General features: G+C 35.5%; 1 protein-coding gene across 1 annotated transcript in view; it reads right to left on the bottom strand.

Moving 5' to 3' along the window:
- The window catches only part of LOC150109306 (selenoprotein S-like), a 56463-nt gene that overhangs the window by 16773 nt on the left and 16737 nt on the right, over nt 1-22953 (bottom strand). Inside the window, exons 2-3 of the mRNA XM_090407274.1 lie at nt 15287-15430; nt 2452-2558 (exon numbers count right to left, since the gene is read on the bottom strand). Of these exons, the coding sequence (XP_090263400.1) occupies nt 2452-2558; nt 15287-15430 (251 nt within the window). The remainder of the gene's footprint in view (nt 1-2451; nt 2559-15286; nt 15431-22953) is intronic.

The following is a 22953-nucleotide window of genomic DNA, read 5'->3' as shown; positions in this document are numbered from 1 at the left end:
TTGATAGGCAAATGAGCAGGTTATTGGTGAAATCCAAGATCAGTGTTTCAAATCACTTGGTTGAAAAATATTTACTTATCTAACTTAAACAGCACATAATGTTCAATTTTCAGTCTTGAAAGGACTTTTCACTTTTTTAATAATAATAAAATACTGTTTGGTCTTTCAGGACATTTGCTTCCATTAATATTCAATCACATTCATAATGTGGAGAATTGTATTTTTGTGCATGATTCAGCAGGAAACCAAGTATGTATGTAAATAAGAACATCCATATCCATCTTAATTAATCACCATTTTCTGGTATATCCTCAAGGGATTATTTTTCATAAAAGATTTCTAAAGTGGTATAATCACTCAAAGAGTAGTAAAAGAAGGATTAGCAAACCAAATGTTTGGTGCCAGAAAGGCAGAGTAACACTAATATGTAGTATCTGATAGCATTGGAAAGCTGAAAAAATAAGATTAATCTGGAAGAAAACTGTTAACAGAAAATTAGCAATGATGTAAATTTAATTATGTGGTACTATCACATGCATCTCTTGAGGATGCATATCACAAAATGATGACCCCATTCTGAGATTGTTTGATGTATTTATATTATGCAATGAAAGTTGTTTCATAAAGCAATCACACATCAAGAAAGAATGGAAAAATCAATCATGCTGGAAAATGATATCAAAAATAGTACATGACAAACAAACGATAGTAAATGTCTTTGTGTAAATAAAAATAAAGCTGAAAATAAATGTACATGGTTAATAAATGTAATTTATTAACCATGAATGGCAAAGAAAGAAAAAGTTACCAGAAAATAATGTAGTACTCTAACAATTGTCAAAGTATTGCATTATTTCCTGGGTGAGTGAGCCACAATGCAGATATACAGGGCTTCACAAAGAATGACGAGATTTAAAAAAAATCAGGACATTCTTTTTGAAACACCCTGTATTATTAAAATGACTGCAGAAAATGATTCAAGGCCAAATAATGTGTCTGTATTTCACATTATTATATTGATGTGCATACAAACATTTATAAAAACAGACTTCTAGTTATGCATGCCTGCTATATAAAATTTTTACCGTATTATCAAAATTTAACGCATTTTAGATAAAGATTGTTTCTAACAACTATGACAAATGTGAAAAACAAAAACTGCCTTGTCACTTGATTACAAGTCAAAGAATTTTATGATTATATCATTGATAATTTTTTTTCCTCCCCCAGTAATACACAAAAGTATATATATGGGTATGTATCAGTGATATACAGAGAAAGATGGCTTCTGATAACAGATATATGAGGTGTGGCTATTAAATAACAAGATAATTAAATAACTATTAAATAACAACAATAATAAAAAATATGGTTTATTATTACAATTGTACAACTTAATTGTTATCTCCTTCAACATACTCCCCTCCTCTATCTATACACCGTTGCATACGAATTTTCCATTGTTGGAAGCAGTGCTGCAAGTCATCAAGTGTTATCTGCTTCAGTAGCGCTGACTGAAAATGGGAGCTCTTCAATGCAGATTTCAACTTTGGAAAAAGTTAAAAGTCGCATGGAGCCAAGTCCAGAAACAAAAACAAAGAGACAATCGATGCACTTGAAAACTCCATCACAAGAATGAAAAAAGCAAGAACGAGCAAGTCAAAACTGAAGGCAATGCTGATCGGGTTTTTTTTTTTTTTTTTTTTTTTTTTTTTTATATATATATCAATGATGTGGTAATGGTTGAATGGGTACCAGAGGGTCAGACAGCTAACCAACATTATTACCTTGAGGTTCTGGCCAAGCTGAGAGAACGAGTGAGAAAGAAGAGAAGAGAACCAATCTGTGGAAGAACAATGTTTGGATTTTCCATCAGGACAACGCTCCAGCCCATAGTGCACTGTCTGTAAAGCAGTACCTGCTGATAAGAAGATCCCAGTGTTGAACCGTCCACCTAACTCGGACTTAGCTCCGTGTAACTTTTACCATTTTCCAAAGTTGAAATCCGCATTGAAGGGCACCCGTTTTCAGTCAGTGGATGAGGTAAAGGAGAAAACTGCGGCGCTACTGAAGCAGATAACACTTGATGGCTTGCAGCACTGCTTCCAACAATGGAAAATTTGTATGCAACAGTGTATAGATAGAGGAGGGAAGTATGTTGAAGGGGATAATGATTAAGTTGTACAATTGTAATAATAAACCACGTTTTTGCAATCAGTCTCGCTATTTAATAGCCACACTTCGTATACATCAAAATGACAACTTATCAATGTGGTATATTTTGTCATTGCACTGAACTCTTACTGAATTTTTCTTAGAAGCTGACAGTAATAAAGAATCCTCCCTATCTTTAGAAAAACCATATGTATGCAACAAGTGTGCATGAGTTATCATGACTGCTCTGCTTACAAGAAGATATATCTTTTATATTTTAATAATAAAGACTCATACTTCTCTTAATTTTTCGGCATGCCTTGCAGCTAAAATATCATGTTTTTCTTGAAGTTTGCGGCGTACAGCTTCTACAGCTTCTTGTCTTGAGAGCAAAAGTTCAGGATCTGAAAGAAAATGTTTTTACTATACTAAGAGCAAAAACACAATACTGTTTTTTGAAAACTTATTTCCATCTACGAAAATGTTCAGAACCTACAGTGTGTGTGTGTGCATGCACCCACTGGTGCAGTATGATTACATACCTATATAATACAATAACATGAAGAGACCAACAGTTATACGAAAATGAAGGTTACTTTTTTTTCCTTTTTTTTTTTTTTTTTGAAAGACTTCTAGAAAATACTACTGGAGAGTTATTTCCAGGAAATTGCAGCAAAGAATGAATGAGATAAGTAGTGAGTACTGAGTCTAAATGAACTGAATAGGAATTGACTGTTGCTGTTAATTACCCATATTTTGAGAAAATGTAATGGAATTATAGATGCAAGTGGAAATAAACAATGTCCTTGAAAGTATCTGTACAACAGAAACCAAGCAAAGGTACTGGAGAGTGTAAAGAGTTAGGTTTTGTTTGAATTATGGCCAAAGCAACTAAGGCTAACTGAGGTTAGTCTTAGTTGTAAAAATATGTATATAATTCTTCCCAGCTTGCTTGTTTTTTGTGGGATTAAAAACCTGGGTTTTCAGGAGAGAATCTTGTTCTTTCCAAACAAGGGGGAGTTGGAGACAGAAATTTGATCTAATCATACTGAATGAAGTCTAGAATTTTTTAAATTCTGAGCATTTTTGCAAACATGGAAGCAGTATTCCATTCAGGATGGATCTAAGATTGACAAAGTAAGAAACTGTTCATATAAATAGTTCTAGGAGCAGAACAAAGCCTAATATTTTGAAAGGTGAGGCAAATAATGATAAGATGTACGTGTCAAGAGAAGTTCAATGTAAGAAGGGAAATCTGGATGGTATTATAAGTATATAGGTGGACACAGTCAGAGAGAGATGTATTATGAAGAGGATATTTTACTGTTTTTGTGGAGTTTAAACAACAAAAGAAAAAGCCACAAAAATCATCACAGAACTGAGGACACAGTTCGGAGGAAATAAGTTCCCAAATTATTAATTTAATTATTCAATTATTAATTATCCTCATCGCGACCTTAGGAGCCTGTTCATAAGTACGGAACGGAATAAGTCAGGTCGTCTGTAACCCAGGGACCACCCGTATACTTATGTTTATAGTATAACATTACTGTATACAAAAATTTTGTTATCATTTGTACATTGCATTATTTTACTATAAACAAAAAAAATAATAATTAGTTATAAGAAAACAGACACACATTTTAGCATTCAGGCATGTTAACTGTAAAGTTGAACAGGTAAGAATATCTTATTCCTACCTGTTCAACTTGTGACAGGATCATTGGAACTCTGTCATAACTCAAGGATAAAAGCAATTTTGAAACAGAAGCACATATGGACTACAATCATCCAAAAGCAAAGAGATATTATTTGTAGATGACCAAAATGTATTAACATCTGATGATTTACAAAGGAATAATAACTTGCTTGTCTCTGCTTGTCAAAGTATTCTTCTGTAACCAAGTAAACTGATGAGCTGCTTTAGCCACTTTTCCTCTGTGCCCTCTAAACTTTAAGTCTTTATCCATTAACACTCCCAAATCTTTGGCTTCATCAATTTCCTGGAATATAGTTCCATCAATGTGGTATACAGTTGGTAATCTTTTCCCCCCAAAATGCATAACCATACATTCTGTCACATTAAATTCACATCCAATCTGCTTTTACCCAGACTGCCAGTCTATTCAAATCATCCTGCAAAATTTTAACATCATCTGTATTAACTATTGCTCTACCCAACTTTGCATCATCAGCAAACAACCTAACAATTCCTTACAGATCTTTTCCTAGCATTAATGTACAAATTAAACAGTAGCAGCCCAAGAACAGAGCCGTGTGGCATGCCACTGGTCACAGACCTTCTTCCAGACTCTTTTCCTGAATAAACTACTCTCCAATATCTCTCCATCAACCACCCTCTTATCCACATCACCAACCCTATATCCATCTCCATGTGCTTTATCAGAGGCCTGAAGTGGGTTGAAAAAGGCCTATTTGGTCTCGAGCAGGGAATCAGATTATTTAGCTCTTCATGTATGGTATATCAAAACTAATAGGTAATAAACCTATTGCACATTTTTAGTTTAGTCTCCATAGCTTAGTAAATTTTGACTATGCCCGTTGGTGGTTGGAAAGACCTAGGTTCAAACGCATCTAGGATATAAAGAACCTTTACCAAGCTTTTGAAGTGAAGCTGAGTTAGCCATTCTCATATGTAGGTGGTTGGGTTTTTCTTCACAGAAACTCAAATTTTTCATTCTGCATAAACAGGTTTCAAATGTGCCAAATTATTTGGCCATTACAGGCAATTTTAAGCCTGTAATGGCCAAAGAGAAATTAACATGCAAATGGCCAAAATTAACATGCAAGAGAAAATGGCAACCATTTGTGGGTAGGATTTCTTTAAAAAAAAAAAAAAAAACGCTCGAGAGCAGGAGATCAAGTGTTTGGTATTATTGAATAGACACATGAACAATTTTTGCGAGATCATTGTTAGTAACAAATGCCTTGCCATTGCTACTTGCTGAAGCAGTGTAATTAAATGGAAGGCAGCTGGAATGAACATCAGAAACTAAGTAAGGTTAATATACTTTATGAAAGTTGAACTAGAGAAAAATCTGAAGAAAGGAAATCAAAAATTTTAGAATAACTGGTAGTATCAGAAGAATGATGCAGTGATATTTTTAGTAGGGATGAAGCAAGTGGGAATTAGCTGAACCACCGAATACCAAATAATTGGTTTGAAATTTGGCCAAAGTATACTGAATTAAATTTTAGAAACAAATGTTTTCAAAAAATATAAAAAAATAAATAGCTAGATAAGCTCATTAAAAGTTGATAAAAATTTTAATGAGTGTATATTTTTGTTCAAAATATTTGTTTCTAAAATATGACTTGCAATGTGTAAAAAATTTAATTAATTATATGCTTTAGACAAATATTCAGCACTTCAGCCAAACTGCAGAATGAAGAAAGATTAAAAATCATGTCTAATAATACTTGCTGAAGCAGTGACCACAGTGCTTCAGAAAGTGACCTAATCATGTGCCCACATGAAAATAAATAATCAATAAATAAATATATAGAAACTTTGAAAGTTTTGAAATCCGACCGATGAGCTTATGAGAATATAATCTTAGGCATCTGAGTTGTGATAGTTCTTTTGATTAAGGTTTCACTGGCCTGACAGTTGTTTCAATCTGTTAGTTTTCATAAGAGATCAAGCAGAAACCATAAAATAACAAGAATCCTCATTCAATACCAAAGCAATTCTTGTTCAGAGAATTGTATTTTTCATAAGTGAACAGCAGTCAGTGTTTAAGAGTTTATAGAAGAGTCTAAATGTATTCATTTCGGCATTATATAATAAACAGATCAATTCATATTTCATGCATTACTTAAGAAACTTGGAAAGAAAGTTTTTAACTCCAATGCCGAGGACAGTATTCTCATAAACTCCTTTCTTTATTTGAAACTCCAAGTTTCCACACACACACACACACACACACACACACACACACACACACAAAACCAACAATTGTCTGGACATTCCTGTTATTTGAAGTTATTGAACATTCCAGGTTTGTTAACAAAATAAAAACCTGCATACAGATAGTAGGAAGTATTTCATCATAGCATTTGAATACAGTGGTATGGCAACATGACATGAACTCTGTGACTTTGAGAGAGGTGTCATCATGGACTGTTCACATTGGTGGCATGTCCATAGGTGCCATTGCCGCTCAACTGAAACATCCAAAATCAACCATTGGCGATGTGATCAATAAATGGAGACATTCTAGCATCACTAGTGCAGGCACTGAAAATGACTGACAGAGACAGGAGGTGTTAAAACAGGTGGCATGCAAAACCAGCTACATTCGACACAGACCCTCCACAATGAGTTCCACAGCACCAGTAACACCATGGTGAGCTCATACTGTACAAAAAGAACTCCATTTGCTGGGTTTCCATGGAAGAGAAGCAGCACACAAGATGAACATCACAACAATGAACAAGGCAGTTCATCTGGCCTGATGCAAAGAGCGTGTGAACTGGATAATTGACCAGTGAAAAACGTTACTCTGGAGTGATGAATCAAAGTTCACCTGTTTCCGGTCTGATGGCAGGGTATGGAGGCAGCTTAGTGAACACTTGTTACCACAGTGTGTTGTACCCACAGTAAAGTTTGATGGTGGAGGAGTAATGGTGTGGGGTGCATTCAGCTAGTGTGGAGTGGGTTCACTGGTTATTGTCCATGAAGATAGCTTAGTATCTTGATATTCTGGATAATCAGGTGCTGCCCACACTGTGGAGTTTTTAAGGAACAAACCCACGTTACTATCAAGATGACAATGCCACAAAGCTGCAACTGTTATGGAATGGTGTGAAGAGGTGGGTATTAAATGACTGTCCTGGCCTGTGCAGAATCCTGACCTCAACCCCATCAAATGCCTGTGGGATGGAAAGGATTTATTACCTTTGCTTGTTTCTGCATTTTGCAATAAAATATACTGGTATTGAGTGTACAGTATTTTTAGAAAGGATAGATGGGATAGGAAAGAAGGGAGGCATGCTCTAATGATATTGGATGACTTGAATCCAGTTAGTGTTGAGATCTATGATTGTAATACTAGTAATAGTATTTCATGTGGCAGTGAGTTTGAAGCAATCTGGTGTGAGGTGGAATCCAACAATATCAAATACATAGTGGGGTGTTGTTACAGACCTGGTGGATCAGTTACTAGTGATGAAGAAATGCATCATCAAATAAGGACGATGAGAGCAAAAAAGAATAATCATAATGAAGGGTAGCAGTAAATTTCATGAGAAGAATGAAACTGAATTTATTGAGCTATTGCAAAACAACTTCCTCAAGAGCATGTGACAGAAGGAACCCTGGGTTGTTAGATTTGATTATAGTGATCATGCAGTAATCACTTGGGAAGTAGCTAAGTTTAAGAATGTTCCATTCAGGAAAGGTTACATGCTAAACTACTAAGCAGGAAATTATGCCAAACTGAGGAGTATACTAAGTTCAGTTCAATGGTATTAGTTGCTGGATGGGAAGTATATCGACGTGCATGGGAAGCATTTACAAAATGCTTAAATAATGCAATATCACAGTGTCCTGAGAGTTCAAAGAATAAATAGGGTAGGAGTCAAATGGACATGTAATTTTATTAAGCAAGAGATTCATAAGAAAAGGATGATATGGAAAGAATACTATGTGCATAAAGATGATATTTGTTATGAAAATTATAAACAGCAGGCTAGAAGAGCCACAACTGTTGTAGGGAAAGTGGGAAAGCTAAGTCTGAGTATTAAAAGAAAGTGGCTCTACAAGCTAAAGACATTGCCAAAGAATTCTATCAATATACTGCAAGTAAAAGAAGGAATGAATATGAAAGAATACTGAATGCAGATGGTGTGAGGATGGCAGAGGTTGTTCAACTAATGAGTGCCTATTTTCCTAAAATCTGGTATATGCAACATTGAGTTCACTGCTACCTATTCACTGGATGAAGAAATTGAGATGTATGAGAAGGAGGTATTACAGCTGTTGCACAAACTGAATAAGGATTCAGCAATAAGGAGTGATGGGATATCAGCTTGGATGCTAAAGCTTGTTCAGTTGAACTGATAATTCCTTTAAATCGGTTATATAATTTGAGTCTCAAAACAGGGAAGATTCCACAGAAGTGGAAAGAATGTAGGGTAATCCCATTGCACAAGGGTGGTGCAAAGATCAATATATCCAACTATTGACCCATCGGTATCTCAGGAGTGGTGGCGAAGATTCCATAAAAATTAGTTAGGGCTTGCATTCAGAAATGGATTGACAGAAAATCTCTACTTTGCAATAAACAGCATGGTTTACTAAGGGAAGGTCATGGTTTAGTAACTTGTTCACATTCTATAATAATTTTACCACTCAGCTAGACAAGGGGAATAGATACACCATGAAATATCTGCAATTTGTTAAGGCTTTTGACAAAATACAGAATGGAAGACTGCTGCATAAATTGGAGAATATAGGTTTGGATTATAAAATATTATCATGGATAACAGGAAGGCTGACTGACAGATATCAAAAAGTGGTATATGGGAGATGCGCCACAAGGATCGGTCCACTGTTATTCAATCTGTACATTAATGACATTGGGAAGAATTCGACAAGCAACATATAGCTAGACTTGCAGAATGATTTGAATAAGCCGGAATTGTGGGCATGGGATAATTGATGTCAGTTCAATGTCAGTAAAGTCATGCACTTCGGCATGATTAGATATTCAATGTCATATTATATTAGTGGGATTATGATAGAAGAAACAGATCAGGCTAGGGATCATGGAGTTTTAGTAGATAGAGAGTTAAAGTTCAAGGACCACATAGCAAAGACTGCAAATACAACTCAAAAAATAATTGCAATGCTGAAACAAACTTTCACATGCAAAAATAAGGATGTCGTTTTGCCTCTTTATAAGGCCTTGATAAGACCTCACCTGGACTATTGTGTACAGGTCTGGTTTCTGTCGAGATTCTGATACAGTGGAGAGAGAGAGAGAGAGAGCACAAAGTAAAGTATTAAATGTGATATCAGGATTGTGGAATACTGATTATGAAGACAGACTGAGAATTTGTAGACTGCAGACACCAGCAAACAGGAGAAAGAGGAATGATATTATTGAGACTTACAAGCTTGTCAAAGGGTTATAGAATTGCAGTTGATGGAATTTTTCATTTTATGGAGGGGGGGGAAAGAACAAGGCATCCTTGCAAGATAAGAATGAATGCTGCTAAGAAGGAGATGAGGGCTAGATTTCTCTCTCTCATAGAGTGGTGCGTGATTGGAATGGATTTCCATCGGATGCTGTGTGTGTGCAAGCAGTGTGAATGAATTCAAGAACAAGTATGATAGCTGATGAATGTGGCCTCCCTCAATGACTCCCTGGAGGTCTGTCTTAATAATAATAATATACATGCAGTCTGTCTTAATAATAATAATATATGAATCTGTAATACTGTCTATTATATTATCTAGCTAAGATAAGCTTCTCAGCTCTGTAGTTTAATAGTTTATTATGCACTTATCACTGATGATGAATTTAACTTTCTAACATAGTTACAGCATTGAATGAGATCTTGTCTTCACTTCTGCTTGTAATTTTTTTTTTATCTTGGTCAATTTGAAGACTGGTGTTTCAAGCTAGTGAAATTTACTCAATGCATTAATAAAAGATCAATATAAGAATTGTGGGTAGAGTTTGTGTTGTTTATATAGTGCAAACCAAGGTAACCTTGATTCTTGTCTTCTTTTCATAAGCTAGCTGGTAAATTTTCGTAACTTCACTTTCTATCCTCTATTTCAATATAATAAACTATCCTTTAATTTCACAAAGAACATTGTATTTAAAAATCCTATTTGAATGATCATGCAAGATGAGGGGGAGGCTTTTTCCGATTGGTTGCATTTGTTATTGTTGCACTGTAACAGAAATTTTTCTGCTGACCGGCTGAATACTGAATATCTGATAAACACCCCAATTTCTTGAATACCAAAGCAAAACTGAATATTTTGGCACATCCCTCATTTTTAGCCATAATCATCAAATTCCTGACATGTACCCTCAAGGGGTGTACAGGATATGATAATACTATATGAAAAATTTACATCATTACTAACTTCCTATCTACAATTTTCCTCCAAATCAGTCTGTTACCTGTCAGGACTCAACATTATCAGATCTTGTATTTCTATCTTCTAAGGCACTTTTTACCATATCAATCTACCTATATCTTGGTCTTCCTCTGGGTATTTTTCCTACCAATCTGGAAGAGAACACTTGTTTTGCTAATCTTTCCTCTTCCATTCTGTTTAAGTGACCATACCACCTGAGATTAGCTTGTTAACACATTCCTGGATGCTGACAATGTCAAGTTTTTTCCCTAATATCCTCGTTTTTAATATGATATTGCCAATGATACCATCTGTTCATGACTAATCTTTCTCAGGACTCTCAAATCTGCAGTCTAGTCTTTGGTCAAGTGTTTTACTTCTGATTCAGCTCTGAGATCCATAAGCTAAAATTGGTTTGAACACTGTCTTGTATACAGCTAATTTAGTGTTCGACTAATTTCTCTCTTATTCCATATAAATTTATTCAGTTGACTTTCTACCATACCAGCTTTGTTGATTCTGTTGTCTATTTCCATATTTAATTTACCATCTTCACTAAAAATGGTGCCTAAGAAGCTGAAATGGTTTACTTGTTCTATAGGTTCTCCATTCACAATGCAGTTGATATTTTCAATGCTTCTGCCTATTTTCATTGTCTTTGTCTTGTTATTGCTGACACCTTCATACCATATCTATTACAGCAGTTATTCAATTTAGTCAGGGAATCTTGCAGACTTGTAGCGGATTTATTTAGAAGTATAACATCATCCACATAAAGCAAAGAGCTGCCATTAACATCTCCAATATCAGGTTTTTGATATCAGGTTTAATACCACTGTCCTTCATAATGTGATCCATATAGATAATGAATAACAGAGGGGGATAATGTACATCCTTGTCTGACACCAGATTTAACATTAAACCAACTTCCTGTACTTCCATCAATTCTAACTGCTGACTTACACCTCAAATAAAGACAAGTATTGCTTGATATAATGGCTCATTGACACCATACAACAGTAGTGTTTTGAGTAGCTTTTCTCTCTTGGCACCTTGTCATATGCCTTTTCCAGATCTACAAAACTTAAGTACAGATATTTGTTATATTCTCATGATTTCTCAAATATTTGTCATAAAGTGAAAATCTGATCTGGACATCCTCTATTTGGCCTGAATCCAGCTTTTTCTTCACCCAGTTTCTCTTTCACAATCTTTCTCAATCGTTTCTTGAGTATACCTGCATAAATCTTACCAGGAACACTCAGTAGAGAAATATCTCTGTAATTCTCACATTCAGTGTTATTTCCCTTTTTATGTATGGGTACTATGAAAGCTCTACTCCAAATCATCTGGAATTTGTCCCTCTGACCAGGCCTTCTGAACTATGCAGTACAGCTACTGTAAGACATTTATACCTTCATACTTGAGCATTTCTGCACAAATATCATCTGCTCCCACTGCCTTTCTACATTTCAGGCCTTTGATGCCTTTTTCTACTTCAAGTATTGATATGTATTCCTGACTGCATGCCTGTTGGGTGTTTTTTTTTTACCACTGTGCAATTTTTTGAAGTAATTATTCCATACTTCAAGGATATCTTTTTCTCTAGTTTTCATTTCACCTTTATCATCCTTAATTCCTTTTACAGAACTCTTTCCTCCATGTTTGAGTTTCTTCAGCAATCTCTAGAATATCTTGCCACCTTCTTGATATTTATTTTCTATATTCTTACCAAAGTCTTCCCATGACTTTTGTTTAGCTAGTTTTACACAGTGTTTAGCTTTCTTACATTTGTCTCTATATTCTCTAAGAGCACAAGCTGACTTACTTGCCAGGAACTTTTGATATGCTTTCTTCTTTTCCTTCACTGCCTCTAACTTCCTGTGTCCACCATTGAGTTCTGATTTTTCTATCCTTGCAGACAACCTCACCACATGCCTCTCTGGCTGAATCAGTGTTTTCCTCAGTGCCTTGCCACTGAATCTCCAAGGTCTGGTTCCTGTTCTCAAACTCTTTCATTTTTTCTTGAATAATATTTGTGTATTTTAGTCTACAGTTCACATCCGAGAGCTGCTCAACTTAAATTCGCTTTTAAACTTTCTTACATGTTATTCTTTTCAATATGAAATTCAATTTTATCCTGCTCAAGACTAAATGCTGATCACTTCCAATTTCAAATCCTCTGTACACTCGGGTGTCCTGCATCAGGGAGAAAACATCACTATCAACAATAACATATTCAATGAAACTTTTCTTATTCCTTGCCTCTTCTCTCCATGTGAATTTGAGCAGCACATTTTTTATGTTGGAACATTGTGTTAGTAATAACCAGTCCATGTCCTGAGCAAAAATCCAACAGGTATTTGCCATTATTATTAGCTTTGCTCTTTTCTCCAAATTTTCCCAAAATATTTTTGTATGTCTGACAATCATTTCCTACTCTGCTATTTAGATCCCCTATAAGGACCAACTTTTCCTTTTTCATTGTGTCAGTTGCTTTCTCTAAGCCTCAAAAAATTCCTCCACTTCTACCTCAGTGGAATCTTCTGTGGGACCATAGGCACAAATTAGTCTCATTGTCCAGTTCCCCATTCTGATATTTGCCCACAACCCTCTACTTGAGACTGCCTGCCATTCAAGAAGATTAGCCTCGTATTTAGTGTTGAATACTATTGCTACTCCTTTTCCTTGATTATCATTGCCTGCATATAACATTTTGTATTTATTGCTCAGAAATATCACACCAGTTTTTGTCTTTTTTGTTTCAGTCACTTCTATTATGTCTATCTGGTACTTATCCAATTCTTCAGCTAGCTCTGTTTCTTTGCCATTCAGGCTTCTTATGTTGATAGTACTGATCTTGAACTCTGGTGATGTTGAGTTGGGAGTATGTTTTAGGATTTGTTCCAGTAGCCGACTTTTTGCTGTTTGCCCTGGTTCCCTGGAGAAAACAATGTTTAACCAGGTTTTAACCCAGCCAGCATGAAATTCTGTCATGTTGTATACCATCATTTTATATTTTGGTTTAAGCCAATAAGAATACAATTTGATCAGCTAAATCCCAAATTGCCAGCCCATCTTCGTTTGTTCACATCTAAGAGGGTGCACCACGAGAAGGTGAGGAGTGGACATTAGGTCAGAAACCCTGGTCGGTTCTCAGCATTCCTTTAAAGGCTACGTGGAGGTCTCCTCTCAGTTATACAGCTTTGACCTTCGAAATTGGACACACTCAGAAATGGGATATTAAAGTAAACATATCTATACAAATGCTAATTCTCAATATTGTGATATATTATCAATATATCGCATAAATATTGTGTGATATATTGATAATACTAATAATATTTTCAAAGTGCATAAAAATATCTGTAATTGTACAAAAAAAAGTGAGTCAAGTTCTGAGACGGGAGTAAAGTAGATGCATCTAAATTACAGCTGTAGAAAGTTTTTTCCAGTTTTTTTTTTTTTTAATTATTTTAATTGCAAGAAATATATTCTTGTTTAATTCATCTAAGTGGAAGTAAACAAAGTTTGCATGTGAAATATCTTCATGACTAGGCTCCTGATAAAGTCTGTAGATGTTACATCAATATAATCAACAAGAATATAATTTCCTAGTATCCCATGATGCCAAACACGCCTCCTTCGGGATGTGTGTGTGTGTGTGTGTATAGCTATACATTATGGGAAGGTTGCTACCTAAACTAGTTTTGACATTTATTGAGGTCTCACAGGTAGAAGCCAGACTCAAGTAGATATCAAGGTTGTATTAATCAAAAGGAAATTATTTTGTCTTTGCATTAATTCAACCCTAGTATCTTCCTGAGCCTGGCTCCCACTGATGAGACCTCAATAGAGGTCAAAACCAGTCTGAGTAGTGATCTTCACATAATGCATCTTAATATATGAATCCAAAAGAAAGTGTGCTTGACACTGTGGGATACTAAAATAATTGATGTGAAGTTACCTTCACATCAATTATTTTAGTATCCCACAGTGTCTATATATAAGTAACCTAGTCGAAAAATCTATATATAAGTAACTGTCGAAAAGATGGTTCATGCACAAACTGCTTACACTTGGATAAAGGATTAAACAAGAATATAATTGTTTGCCAAGTATGATTAAATTGCAACTGATGTAATAATTTATTATAATGATTTATAATAACTATCAATATCACTGTTGCTGTTATAGAACCAGTATTGTTAAAATTTCAGAGGAAAATTTACATCCTTAAACAATTAAAATAATGTCAGCCAAGTAGCCACTTCTAAACTGCAGTTAAGGTCCTGCTTTCTCAGTACTTGGCTCAATTTTTTTTACATATGAAAAAAGTCTGGAATGGAATATTAGCAGAAATGCATGAAGAGAAAGGAGTGCAGTTTGTAAATGTGTGGAATGAGTTTGAATGGACTGCATTTGAATGGTTTTGGAGCCTGTCTTCTCCCTCTGGAAAAGCTGCCACTGAAAGGAAGTGTAATCAGTGATGCAAACAAGGTATTAGTGGAAGTCAGAGATAATGTAAATGAGCAAAAGAGTGGACTAGGTAAAACCAATGTGAATGGAGATGAGAATATGTTGCATTCCTATTCTCACATTCTCATCTCCATTCACATTGAACAGGGAAACAGAATGGGCTAGGGAGATCTGGGAGATGCAGTGTAAGGAGAGTGGACTGGCTTGAAATACATGGGAGGAGGGTAGATAAATCTAGAGTAGGGTATATGGGACAAAGGGTAAGCAGATAGCAGTGAGTGTAAAGAAGTCACAGAAGAGGAGCAGCATGGGTAAGATCAGGTATAAACCAGAAAATGAATTGTTATGCAAATTTATAAATACCAAAAGTATCAGAAATAAGGAGATGAAATTGTTGCACTGATTGAGTTTATTTGTCCAAAAATAGTTGGAATAAGTGAATTACAAGAAATGAATTACATAGGAAAATAGTAAATATAACCTTTAAATAAAGTTTTAAAAGTGAAGATATAATCAAAATAAAACACATACTTTTATAATATTTTGCATCTTCTTCTTGACGGCGTTTCTTTTCTCTCCATTTCCTCCATAGAGGGTCTAACTGTGCCAAAATTAATGTGAATGCTACTATTGCAAAGAGTACAAACCAACCATATGACTTAAGGAAATCTAGTCCTTGAAAAGAAATGAGAAATGTTAGCAATGATTTTTCTTAAATTAAAGTTTCCATTAAAAGTTAAAATTCAAAATTATAGATACAGTGGAACTGATTGCATAGCATGAAATTGATGTTTTTAAAAAATGGGTTTTCAAAAAAAATTAATAATTGCATACCAAATTAATTATATAACTACAAAAATTCTATTATTTTTGTAGTTATATAGCTTTCATCCAATTCAATTTAATAGCTTTCATCCAATTCAATTTAATAGCTTTGTGAAACATATTTCAATGCATGAAATCATAAGTTTAAACATTTAACTCCTCATAATAAATAATCAGGAAATTATTGAATTTCCTCATTATTTAAAATAAGATCATGTTGACTCACATAAGTTGTACATAATACATCATACATAATATACATGAATCTTGAAACCTTGCACTTCAAAGACAGAGTCATAGGTAGTGTCATCACAAGTGCCATAGCTTGCAATGGAGATAAAAAATAAATTGTCAAGAAATAAACATAAATCTCTTAGTTAATGACAAAAGAAACACTATAAGATGAATATATCACAAAGCAGGCCTTTGAAATTACCTTCTAATGGAGGCTGATAATTCAGCCACATGGCCACTAAGATGTCTCACCAATGACATCCTCACACACTCAAACTTCCTGGGTGGTGTCTGATGGAAGTGCATTACCCAGTGGGACAGAGCGCACTAATGAGCACATCCAAATGGTCCACAAATAAAAATTCACAGAATTTAGGTGAGAGAGCCATAGGCCATGTAATTGGACCATCTCGACTAATTCATCTTTCAAAAAACCATTTGAATAAAGATTCCCCGTTGGCCTCACAAATGAAGTGTGGTTGAGTTTTGTTATGCATGAACCAACACTACTCCTATATGGCAAGGGGATGTTGAGCTAATCATGGAAGATGTTTTTAATCTGGTTTTGTAAGATGTTGCAGTACAAAATCCCTATAAGCCTGTCTGGCAAAACATATCCTATTAATCTTGCCTCCAGAGATACTTACTCATATGTTGATGGAAAATTGCAGCTGATGTCTTGACTAAATAACTGCATGTGGATTTTGACTGACCCACGTGTAATTGTTGTCAAAACTGAAAATACCATCTTGAAGAAACATTACCTCATCTGTGAAAAATACTGAAGAGAAAAGAAGTTGATTCCATGTACACTGTCACAGAAACCACTGACAAAATACCAATCAATAATGACATCTTGCAAAAATGCTTGAACCTGATGGAAATGGTACATGTAAAGCCAATTTCGGGCAGTACACTTCATACAACTGTTTGGGAGACACCCTCTTCCATTCTTCCTTCATGTGCTACTTATGTGGATCCCTACCATTAGATGCATTATATTTTCCTCAATTTCCAGTACCCTCATAGTTCATCTTTCTCAATTTCATAGTACAAAAACTCATATTCAAAAAGGCAGTAGAGAAAACAAGTGAACATTTGAGAGCATGGAATGTGACAAGCAGAAGGAACTTTGTGTGCACTTTCATTGGCACATTCATAATAGATTGCATATCAGCTAATTCAGTAAACCTGACTTACCTTTCTTCTATTAGACTGAATGCAACTCCAGACACATCATGCATGTTAATTCTGATTGTTTACAATATGTAATTCATCAATGCTGCCACTACAAAGGACCAGTCTCAGAAATGTGAGCATTCCAGATAAGTGTTTATTGGGACCTCTTATTAGTTTTGAGATGAATATGATTTTAAAATTTATGATAGGAGCATGGAATCATCCTGTGTATTATAAATCAATTACACAGTTCATTCATAATATCTACATTTTGAAACAATTAAAACTTCAGTTTAGTAAATTCTTGACGATTGCATAACCAGACATCTGCAAGTTATTACAATTACTACATACTGCGTCTCTTAGAAATATAGCATGGAATGAAAAGTTGGTATTACGGAGTATGGAAAAATCACTTTCTAGAGTTTGAGAAGAAAAAAAGTTATATTAGACAACATAATTATATAACAGCATTGATGAGAATCAAATTTCATAGGGTATTATTGTAAACGAGGTGGCACATCTCCCTCTAGATGGCAAAAAGAACATATGGTAAATATACAACTAGTGTCTATATGGCACTTCTGTAAAGAAACCACACACACACACACACACACACACACACATACAGAAAAAATTCTGTACTGTTTCAACTGTATTGAATCCTTGAAACTATACATAAATTAGCTGCAAGCAAGAATAAAGCAACACCTATATTATCAACTATTAACAAAACAGATAGCTGTTACACTAAAAATACAGCAGAAACAGCAGCTATTGTGATAAGTTTATTCCTGATGATGACAAATTAACAGATTAAAAAATCCACAAAACTTACAAAGAATGAAAACAGACAGATGCTCCTAATGACGATTTATTTACATCTAATGAAATCGAGTCAATATTAAGATCTGGAGAGGACAGGATAACCAGCAATATACTCCTAAGAGCATTTGTCGAATTCCCTGAATTCATAACAGTTTACAACGAATGCCTAAAAAAGGGCAATTTCTTTTATCATGGGAACGCTCTAAAATTATACTCATAATCAAACCAGGAAATGAAACATCCAACGAAATTGGAAAATACAGGCCAATTAGTCTTGTAAATATTGCTGGTAAGGTATAGAAAAACCTCTGCTAAACCGAATAATGCATTTTATCTATTTAAGAAACCTATTAAGTATGCAAGCACAGTAGATGCAATTATTGAGGTTAAAGTGGTCACAGAAAATAGTCTACAGAAAAAAAGATATACTACTGATCTCATTCATTTTGGAACCTGCCTTCGATGATGCGTGGTGGCCAGACATAATTAATCAATTAAGAGATTTCAAATGTCCAATAAACTTATTCTACTTTACAAAAAATAATTTTACAGAGAGAAGAGCAACCATGACATTGAAAACCACAGCTGTAATGAAAGAAGTCAAACGAGGCTGTCTGCAAAGTTCCTGCTGTGAACCAGGTTTCTGAACATCCAAGTACGACTCATTATCAAGACTTCCTATCGCTACTGAAACAAAAGTCGTAGCTTTTGCTGATGATATGATAATGATGATTCAGGGACACAATGGCTTACAGTTAGAAGTTGTAAAACTCTATGTAGCTTGGAAATACCAAAGCGCTTTACATCGATTTTTTACAGAGGTCAAGTCTCATGAGATTGTTACAAAAATAATCTTGTATGTCTCTATATATTTTATGCTAAATATTAACGTAAATAAGTCTATGGGAATTGACTGTACTTTACTGCTTTAACAAAAATTTCTAGAATATCAAAAACAAAGACAATGCTTTGTCACCGGAACTTTGTACAATAGCTCTGTATAAGGGGATAAGGAAGTTGTTCACGATTTAAGTATATAAGGAAGTTGTTTGCGAGCTCTGCATATAAACACCTTCAAAGGTTAGTGTCAAAGAGATCGATAAGGTTCAGACAAGTTTCCGCTGCCCGACAAGATAGGATTAAAGGAGTGCACGGAGGAGAAGAAAGAACGGATCGGTCTTAACAGAAGATCAAGGAGTAGTGCCGAATTCTTCAGAGGTTACAACCCTTTGTGCAAGGTCCTGGAGAACGTGAAATAAAAAGGACTGAGCCAAACATCGTGGTCGGCAGAGAACTGGGGAGTTGGCAGTTAGAGGCAGAAGAGTCGGCAGTAGGATCCAGAGGACCGGACATTATGGCAAATCCATGCCAGAGGAGAAGAATGGGAATGACGAGAGAACAGCCAATGTAAATACCCGAGGCAATTTCGGTCGGATGTCTTTTTGCCATGGGAGGTCAACCGAAGCCTAAAGCTGCAGAACGATCTTCAAGCCCGTATGCTGAAACCTCTTGCCTGAGCTTTTCGAGTACTGGAAAATTGCAGGTCCAAAGCCTGCCAATATCCCGACAAAATGCCCCTTGAAGCAAGACTCTCCAGACAGAAGCCTAAGGCCCAAGATGAAAGGAAAAGCATAGGGACTTTAGTGCAGGACCTTTGGATGAGTGTGCGACATAGTCTTTGTGAGTTTGTTCTATCGTTCGTTGTACATTCCTTTTGTAATCTAAGAGATACGTTATAGATGGACTGATAAGAAATAGTAATAAGAAGTGTCTATAAGAGAGCCCTCTGATTTGTTATTAATTGGAATATAATTTGTGAGATAACTTGACATAGCTAGCTAACCTCTTCATGAGTAAATTAGAGTTTCAATAATTTGATTTAATAAGTGGAGAAGTAATTGAGTAATTATATTGTATAGTTATTTAGTATTGAAAGGGAAGGTTTGTTTCTTTATACTAAAAATCTAACGGATACGTAGAGAGAGAGTAACTTCACTATCTTTTAATTAATGTACTTTGTTATTAATGTAAATAAATGTATTTTTATTATATGTCAATAGAGTGCCGCCTGATCTTTTATTTTATTTTACAATGCACTGTTCCTAAATAAACTCGGATCTGTGAGCGGGAAACAACTAAGGCATTAAAAGCGTAGTTTAAGTACTTCAAAACCATGACTGTTTATGTAAACTTTATTGAAGGACTTCATGCTAGCGAGAGAGAGATCTACCGAATGTATTACTGAGTCTTATGCCGATATAGAAATACTGGTGGTGCAGTCTTAACAAATAAATTTTCCAGTGCTCATGGGCATATGACTAGTAAATATGAAAAGTGGATAAACATAGTACACAACAGAATAAGCAAGAAAGGTTACGAAAGCAAAGGCGCACTGTTAATTAGAATAAAGATATTACAATAGCGCAGTAAACAAACAGGCTTACAATAAAGGCAAACAGCAGTTTCTTTACAAAGTAATGGCCAAGGAAGAACTCTTTAAAATTGCAGAGTGGGCACGTGAGAAAAAAGTTACCGTGAATAGTACCAAGTCTAAAGTGCTCCACATCTCACGTAAAAACATCAAAACAACTTGTAACGGTCTTCCTAAATGGGGAAGTTAAACAGAGTTCAACGCCTTATAGCCATACGAATAATTAAAGGATACAAAACGATATCATTTGAAGTGGCTTGCATTACTGCTGGTCTAACTCCGATCTGCCTGAAAAATGCAAGAATTCTCTCTTATATATATGAAGTCACTTCTGGAAGATATAACAGAAATTCCAACATTGATCAAAATTTCTACGAACGTCTACTTCACTACAGTAGGTAGCCTCACCCAGCAAAGAAAATTATGTTAAGGAGAAGAAAAGCTCTGAAAGTGATGATTTCCATGTATACATTGATGGAAGCAAAACTGAAAGAAACACTGGTTGTTCTTTCATTGCATAGTACAGACAGTCCATTAGAACAGAGGGGATGCAGTCCTCTAGACTGCATCCCCTCTGTTCCAATAACCAAACAGAACAACTTGCTATAGTTCATTCACTTACATATCTCTGGGAATTAGAACTCAATACCTGTCATCAAAAGACAGTAACAATTTACAGTGACAGTAGAAGCACTATAGACGGCATAAAAAAAAAAAAATCAGAACCATAATAGCATTAACAGAACAGACAAGAAATCTGGTTTGGAATCTCACTTGAGAGGGATGGGAAATCAAGTTCTGCTTGGTGAAGGCGCATATTAGAGTAGCAGGAAACAAGTGAGCGGATCATCTGGCTAAAGAAGCGGCTATAAACAAACAGTTAGAAACAAGTTACCAAAAGTACTAAATTTGCTATAAAAACACTTGTAGAAGAAATAAGCCTAAACTTGTGGGAAGAGGAATGGAAAACATCTAATAACAGATCAACAACAAAAGAATTCTTGCCAAGTATCAGAAGCAGACTCCAGCTGAAAAAACACACCATCTCTCCAAGTGAATGGAAAATTAAGACACTACCCTACACAGATTCCTTATCCTGGAATCACCATCATGCATTTGTTGTTTGCATCTTAAACAGACTGTCGATCACTTGCTTTACGACTATCAGCTGCTCAACTCCATTCAGATACCTCTCGTACAACACACCATCACTTCTGGAGATGAGCAACTAGTGTCAAAACAGAGACTTATCAAAAAGTGTTACTCGGAATTATTTAATTTGCCAATAAAAGATCAACTTCCAGTCATGTAATACATCATAAATTACTGATACTGTGTGAAGAATAGGTATATACAGATGTAAAAATATAAATGTAAATATGAATATTTATACAAAAATATAAATATAAATGTTAATCCGTACTTGGAAGCTACATATAATATATGCATTGTATGCAATGAAGCATGTAGAATAAATTATCTCCTGGTAGGGTTACTATTGAGAGGAAAATTAAAAAAAAAAACATACACACATACCTACACAGTCTTGCCATAAATACTGCTACAACTTCCACAAACCATCGCACTGCCTTCAGAATTGAACAAGCCTGATTCTGTTAGTGGCATTGTGCACAGCTAACATTCACGTTTATCAGTAGAGAGACAAGTCTAACTGTAACAGCACTGCACAAGGTTGGAATGCAGCCACCTGCTATTTTCAAATCGCTAAAAATGCTCAGGATCAGTAAGATGTTTGTGTATCAGACTAATAACCATTATAACATATCTGATTGCATAAGAACAGGTCAACCATGGTGTGTTAGGATGCAGCAGCTTGTGAGGATTGTGAAGGCACACCACTGTAATCCTGTAAGAACATAGAAAGTGATGTTATGCGAGATTAATGTTTCACAGAGAACAATGTCACATGTACTAACTGATGACCTGAGGGTGAGAGCCTATCATCATTGTACTGGATGCTTCCTAACATCACAATTTATGTGGCAGAGGACAATAAAAATTGAAGGCACTTCTCTGGGGGTACGTAAACAACAGATACAGAAATAAATATCTTCTTCGCAGATAAGATTTTCACCACTGAAGAATTTAACCACAAAAATGATCAAGTATATACCCCAAATGGTTGCACAGCACCCAGGATTCAGAGAGGTCATCACCCTGTGTCAGTGATGTTTTGGTGGAGGTGATGTATCAAGGATATCAAGTTGCATTTCTGAAAGAAAGGAGTCAAAACCTCTGCCATAGTGTATCAAGACATTGTGCTGGTATCTGTGGTATGGCCGCTGAACAATACCTTGTTTTGAAGTAGGCAGTTGCGTTTCAATGGGGCTCAGCCCCTGCAAACAAGGCAAGGGCCCCACAACAGTGGTTGGAGGGGAATGTGCCTGACCACATATCAGCATCTGATTGGCCACAACCTGGAAGTCCTGATCCGAATCTGGTGGATTAGTGTGGTCAGAGCTTGAGAGTAGCCTGAAATAAACAAAACTAGCATCACAAGCCTGATGGTAGATTTGCAGCAAGCAGTGCCAGCATTTCCATTGAATGTTGTAAATGCTGCCATCGATATGTGGCCTCACAGACTTCCAATGTGTGGCAAAAGGGGACATTTCAAACATGCTATATGCACATTATACTTGTGATTTGTGTGTGCTGAAAGCTGCCAATGATTTACTGATAA

This window comes from Typopeltis vanoorti, chromosome 2 (genome assembly GCF_054136105.1).
Source record: "Typopeltis vanoorti isolate ZY-2024b chromosome 2, IOZ_Tvanoo_1.0, whole genome shotgun sequence".
Classification (NCBI taxonomy): domain Eukaryota; kingdom Metazoa; phylum Arthropoda; class Arachnida; order Uropygi; family Thelyphonidae; genus Typopeltis; species Typopeltis vanoorti.
The sequence above is the reverse complement of the archived record's forward strand: the minus strand, read 5'-3'. Positions and strand labels throughout refer to the sequence as shown.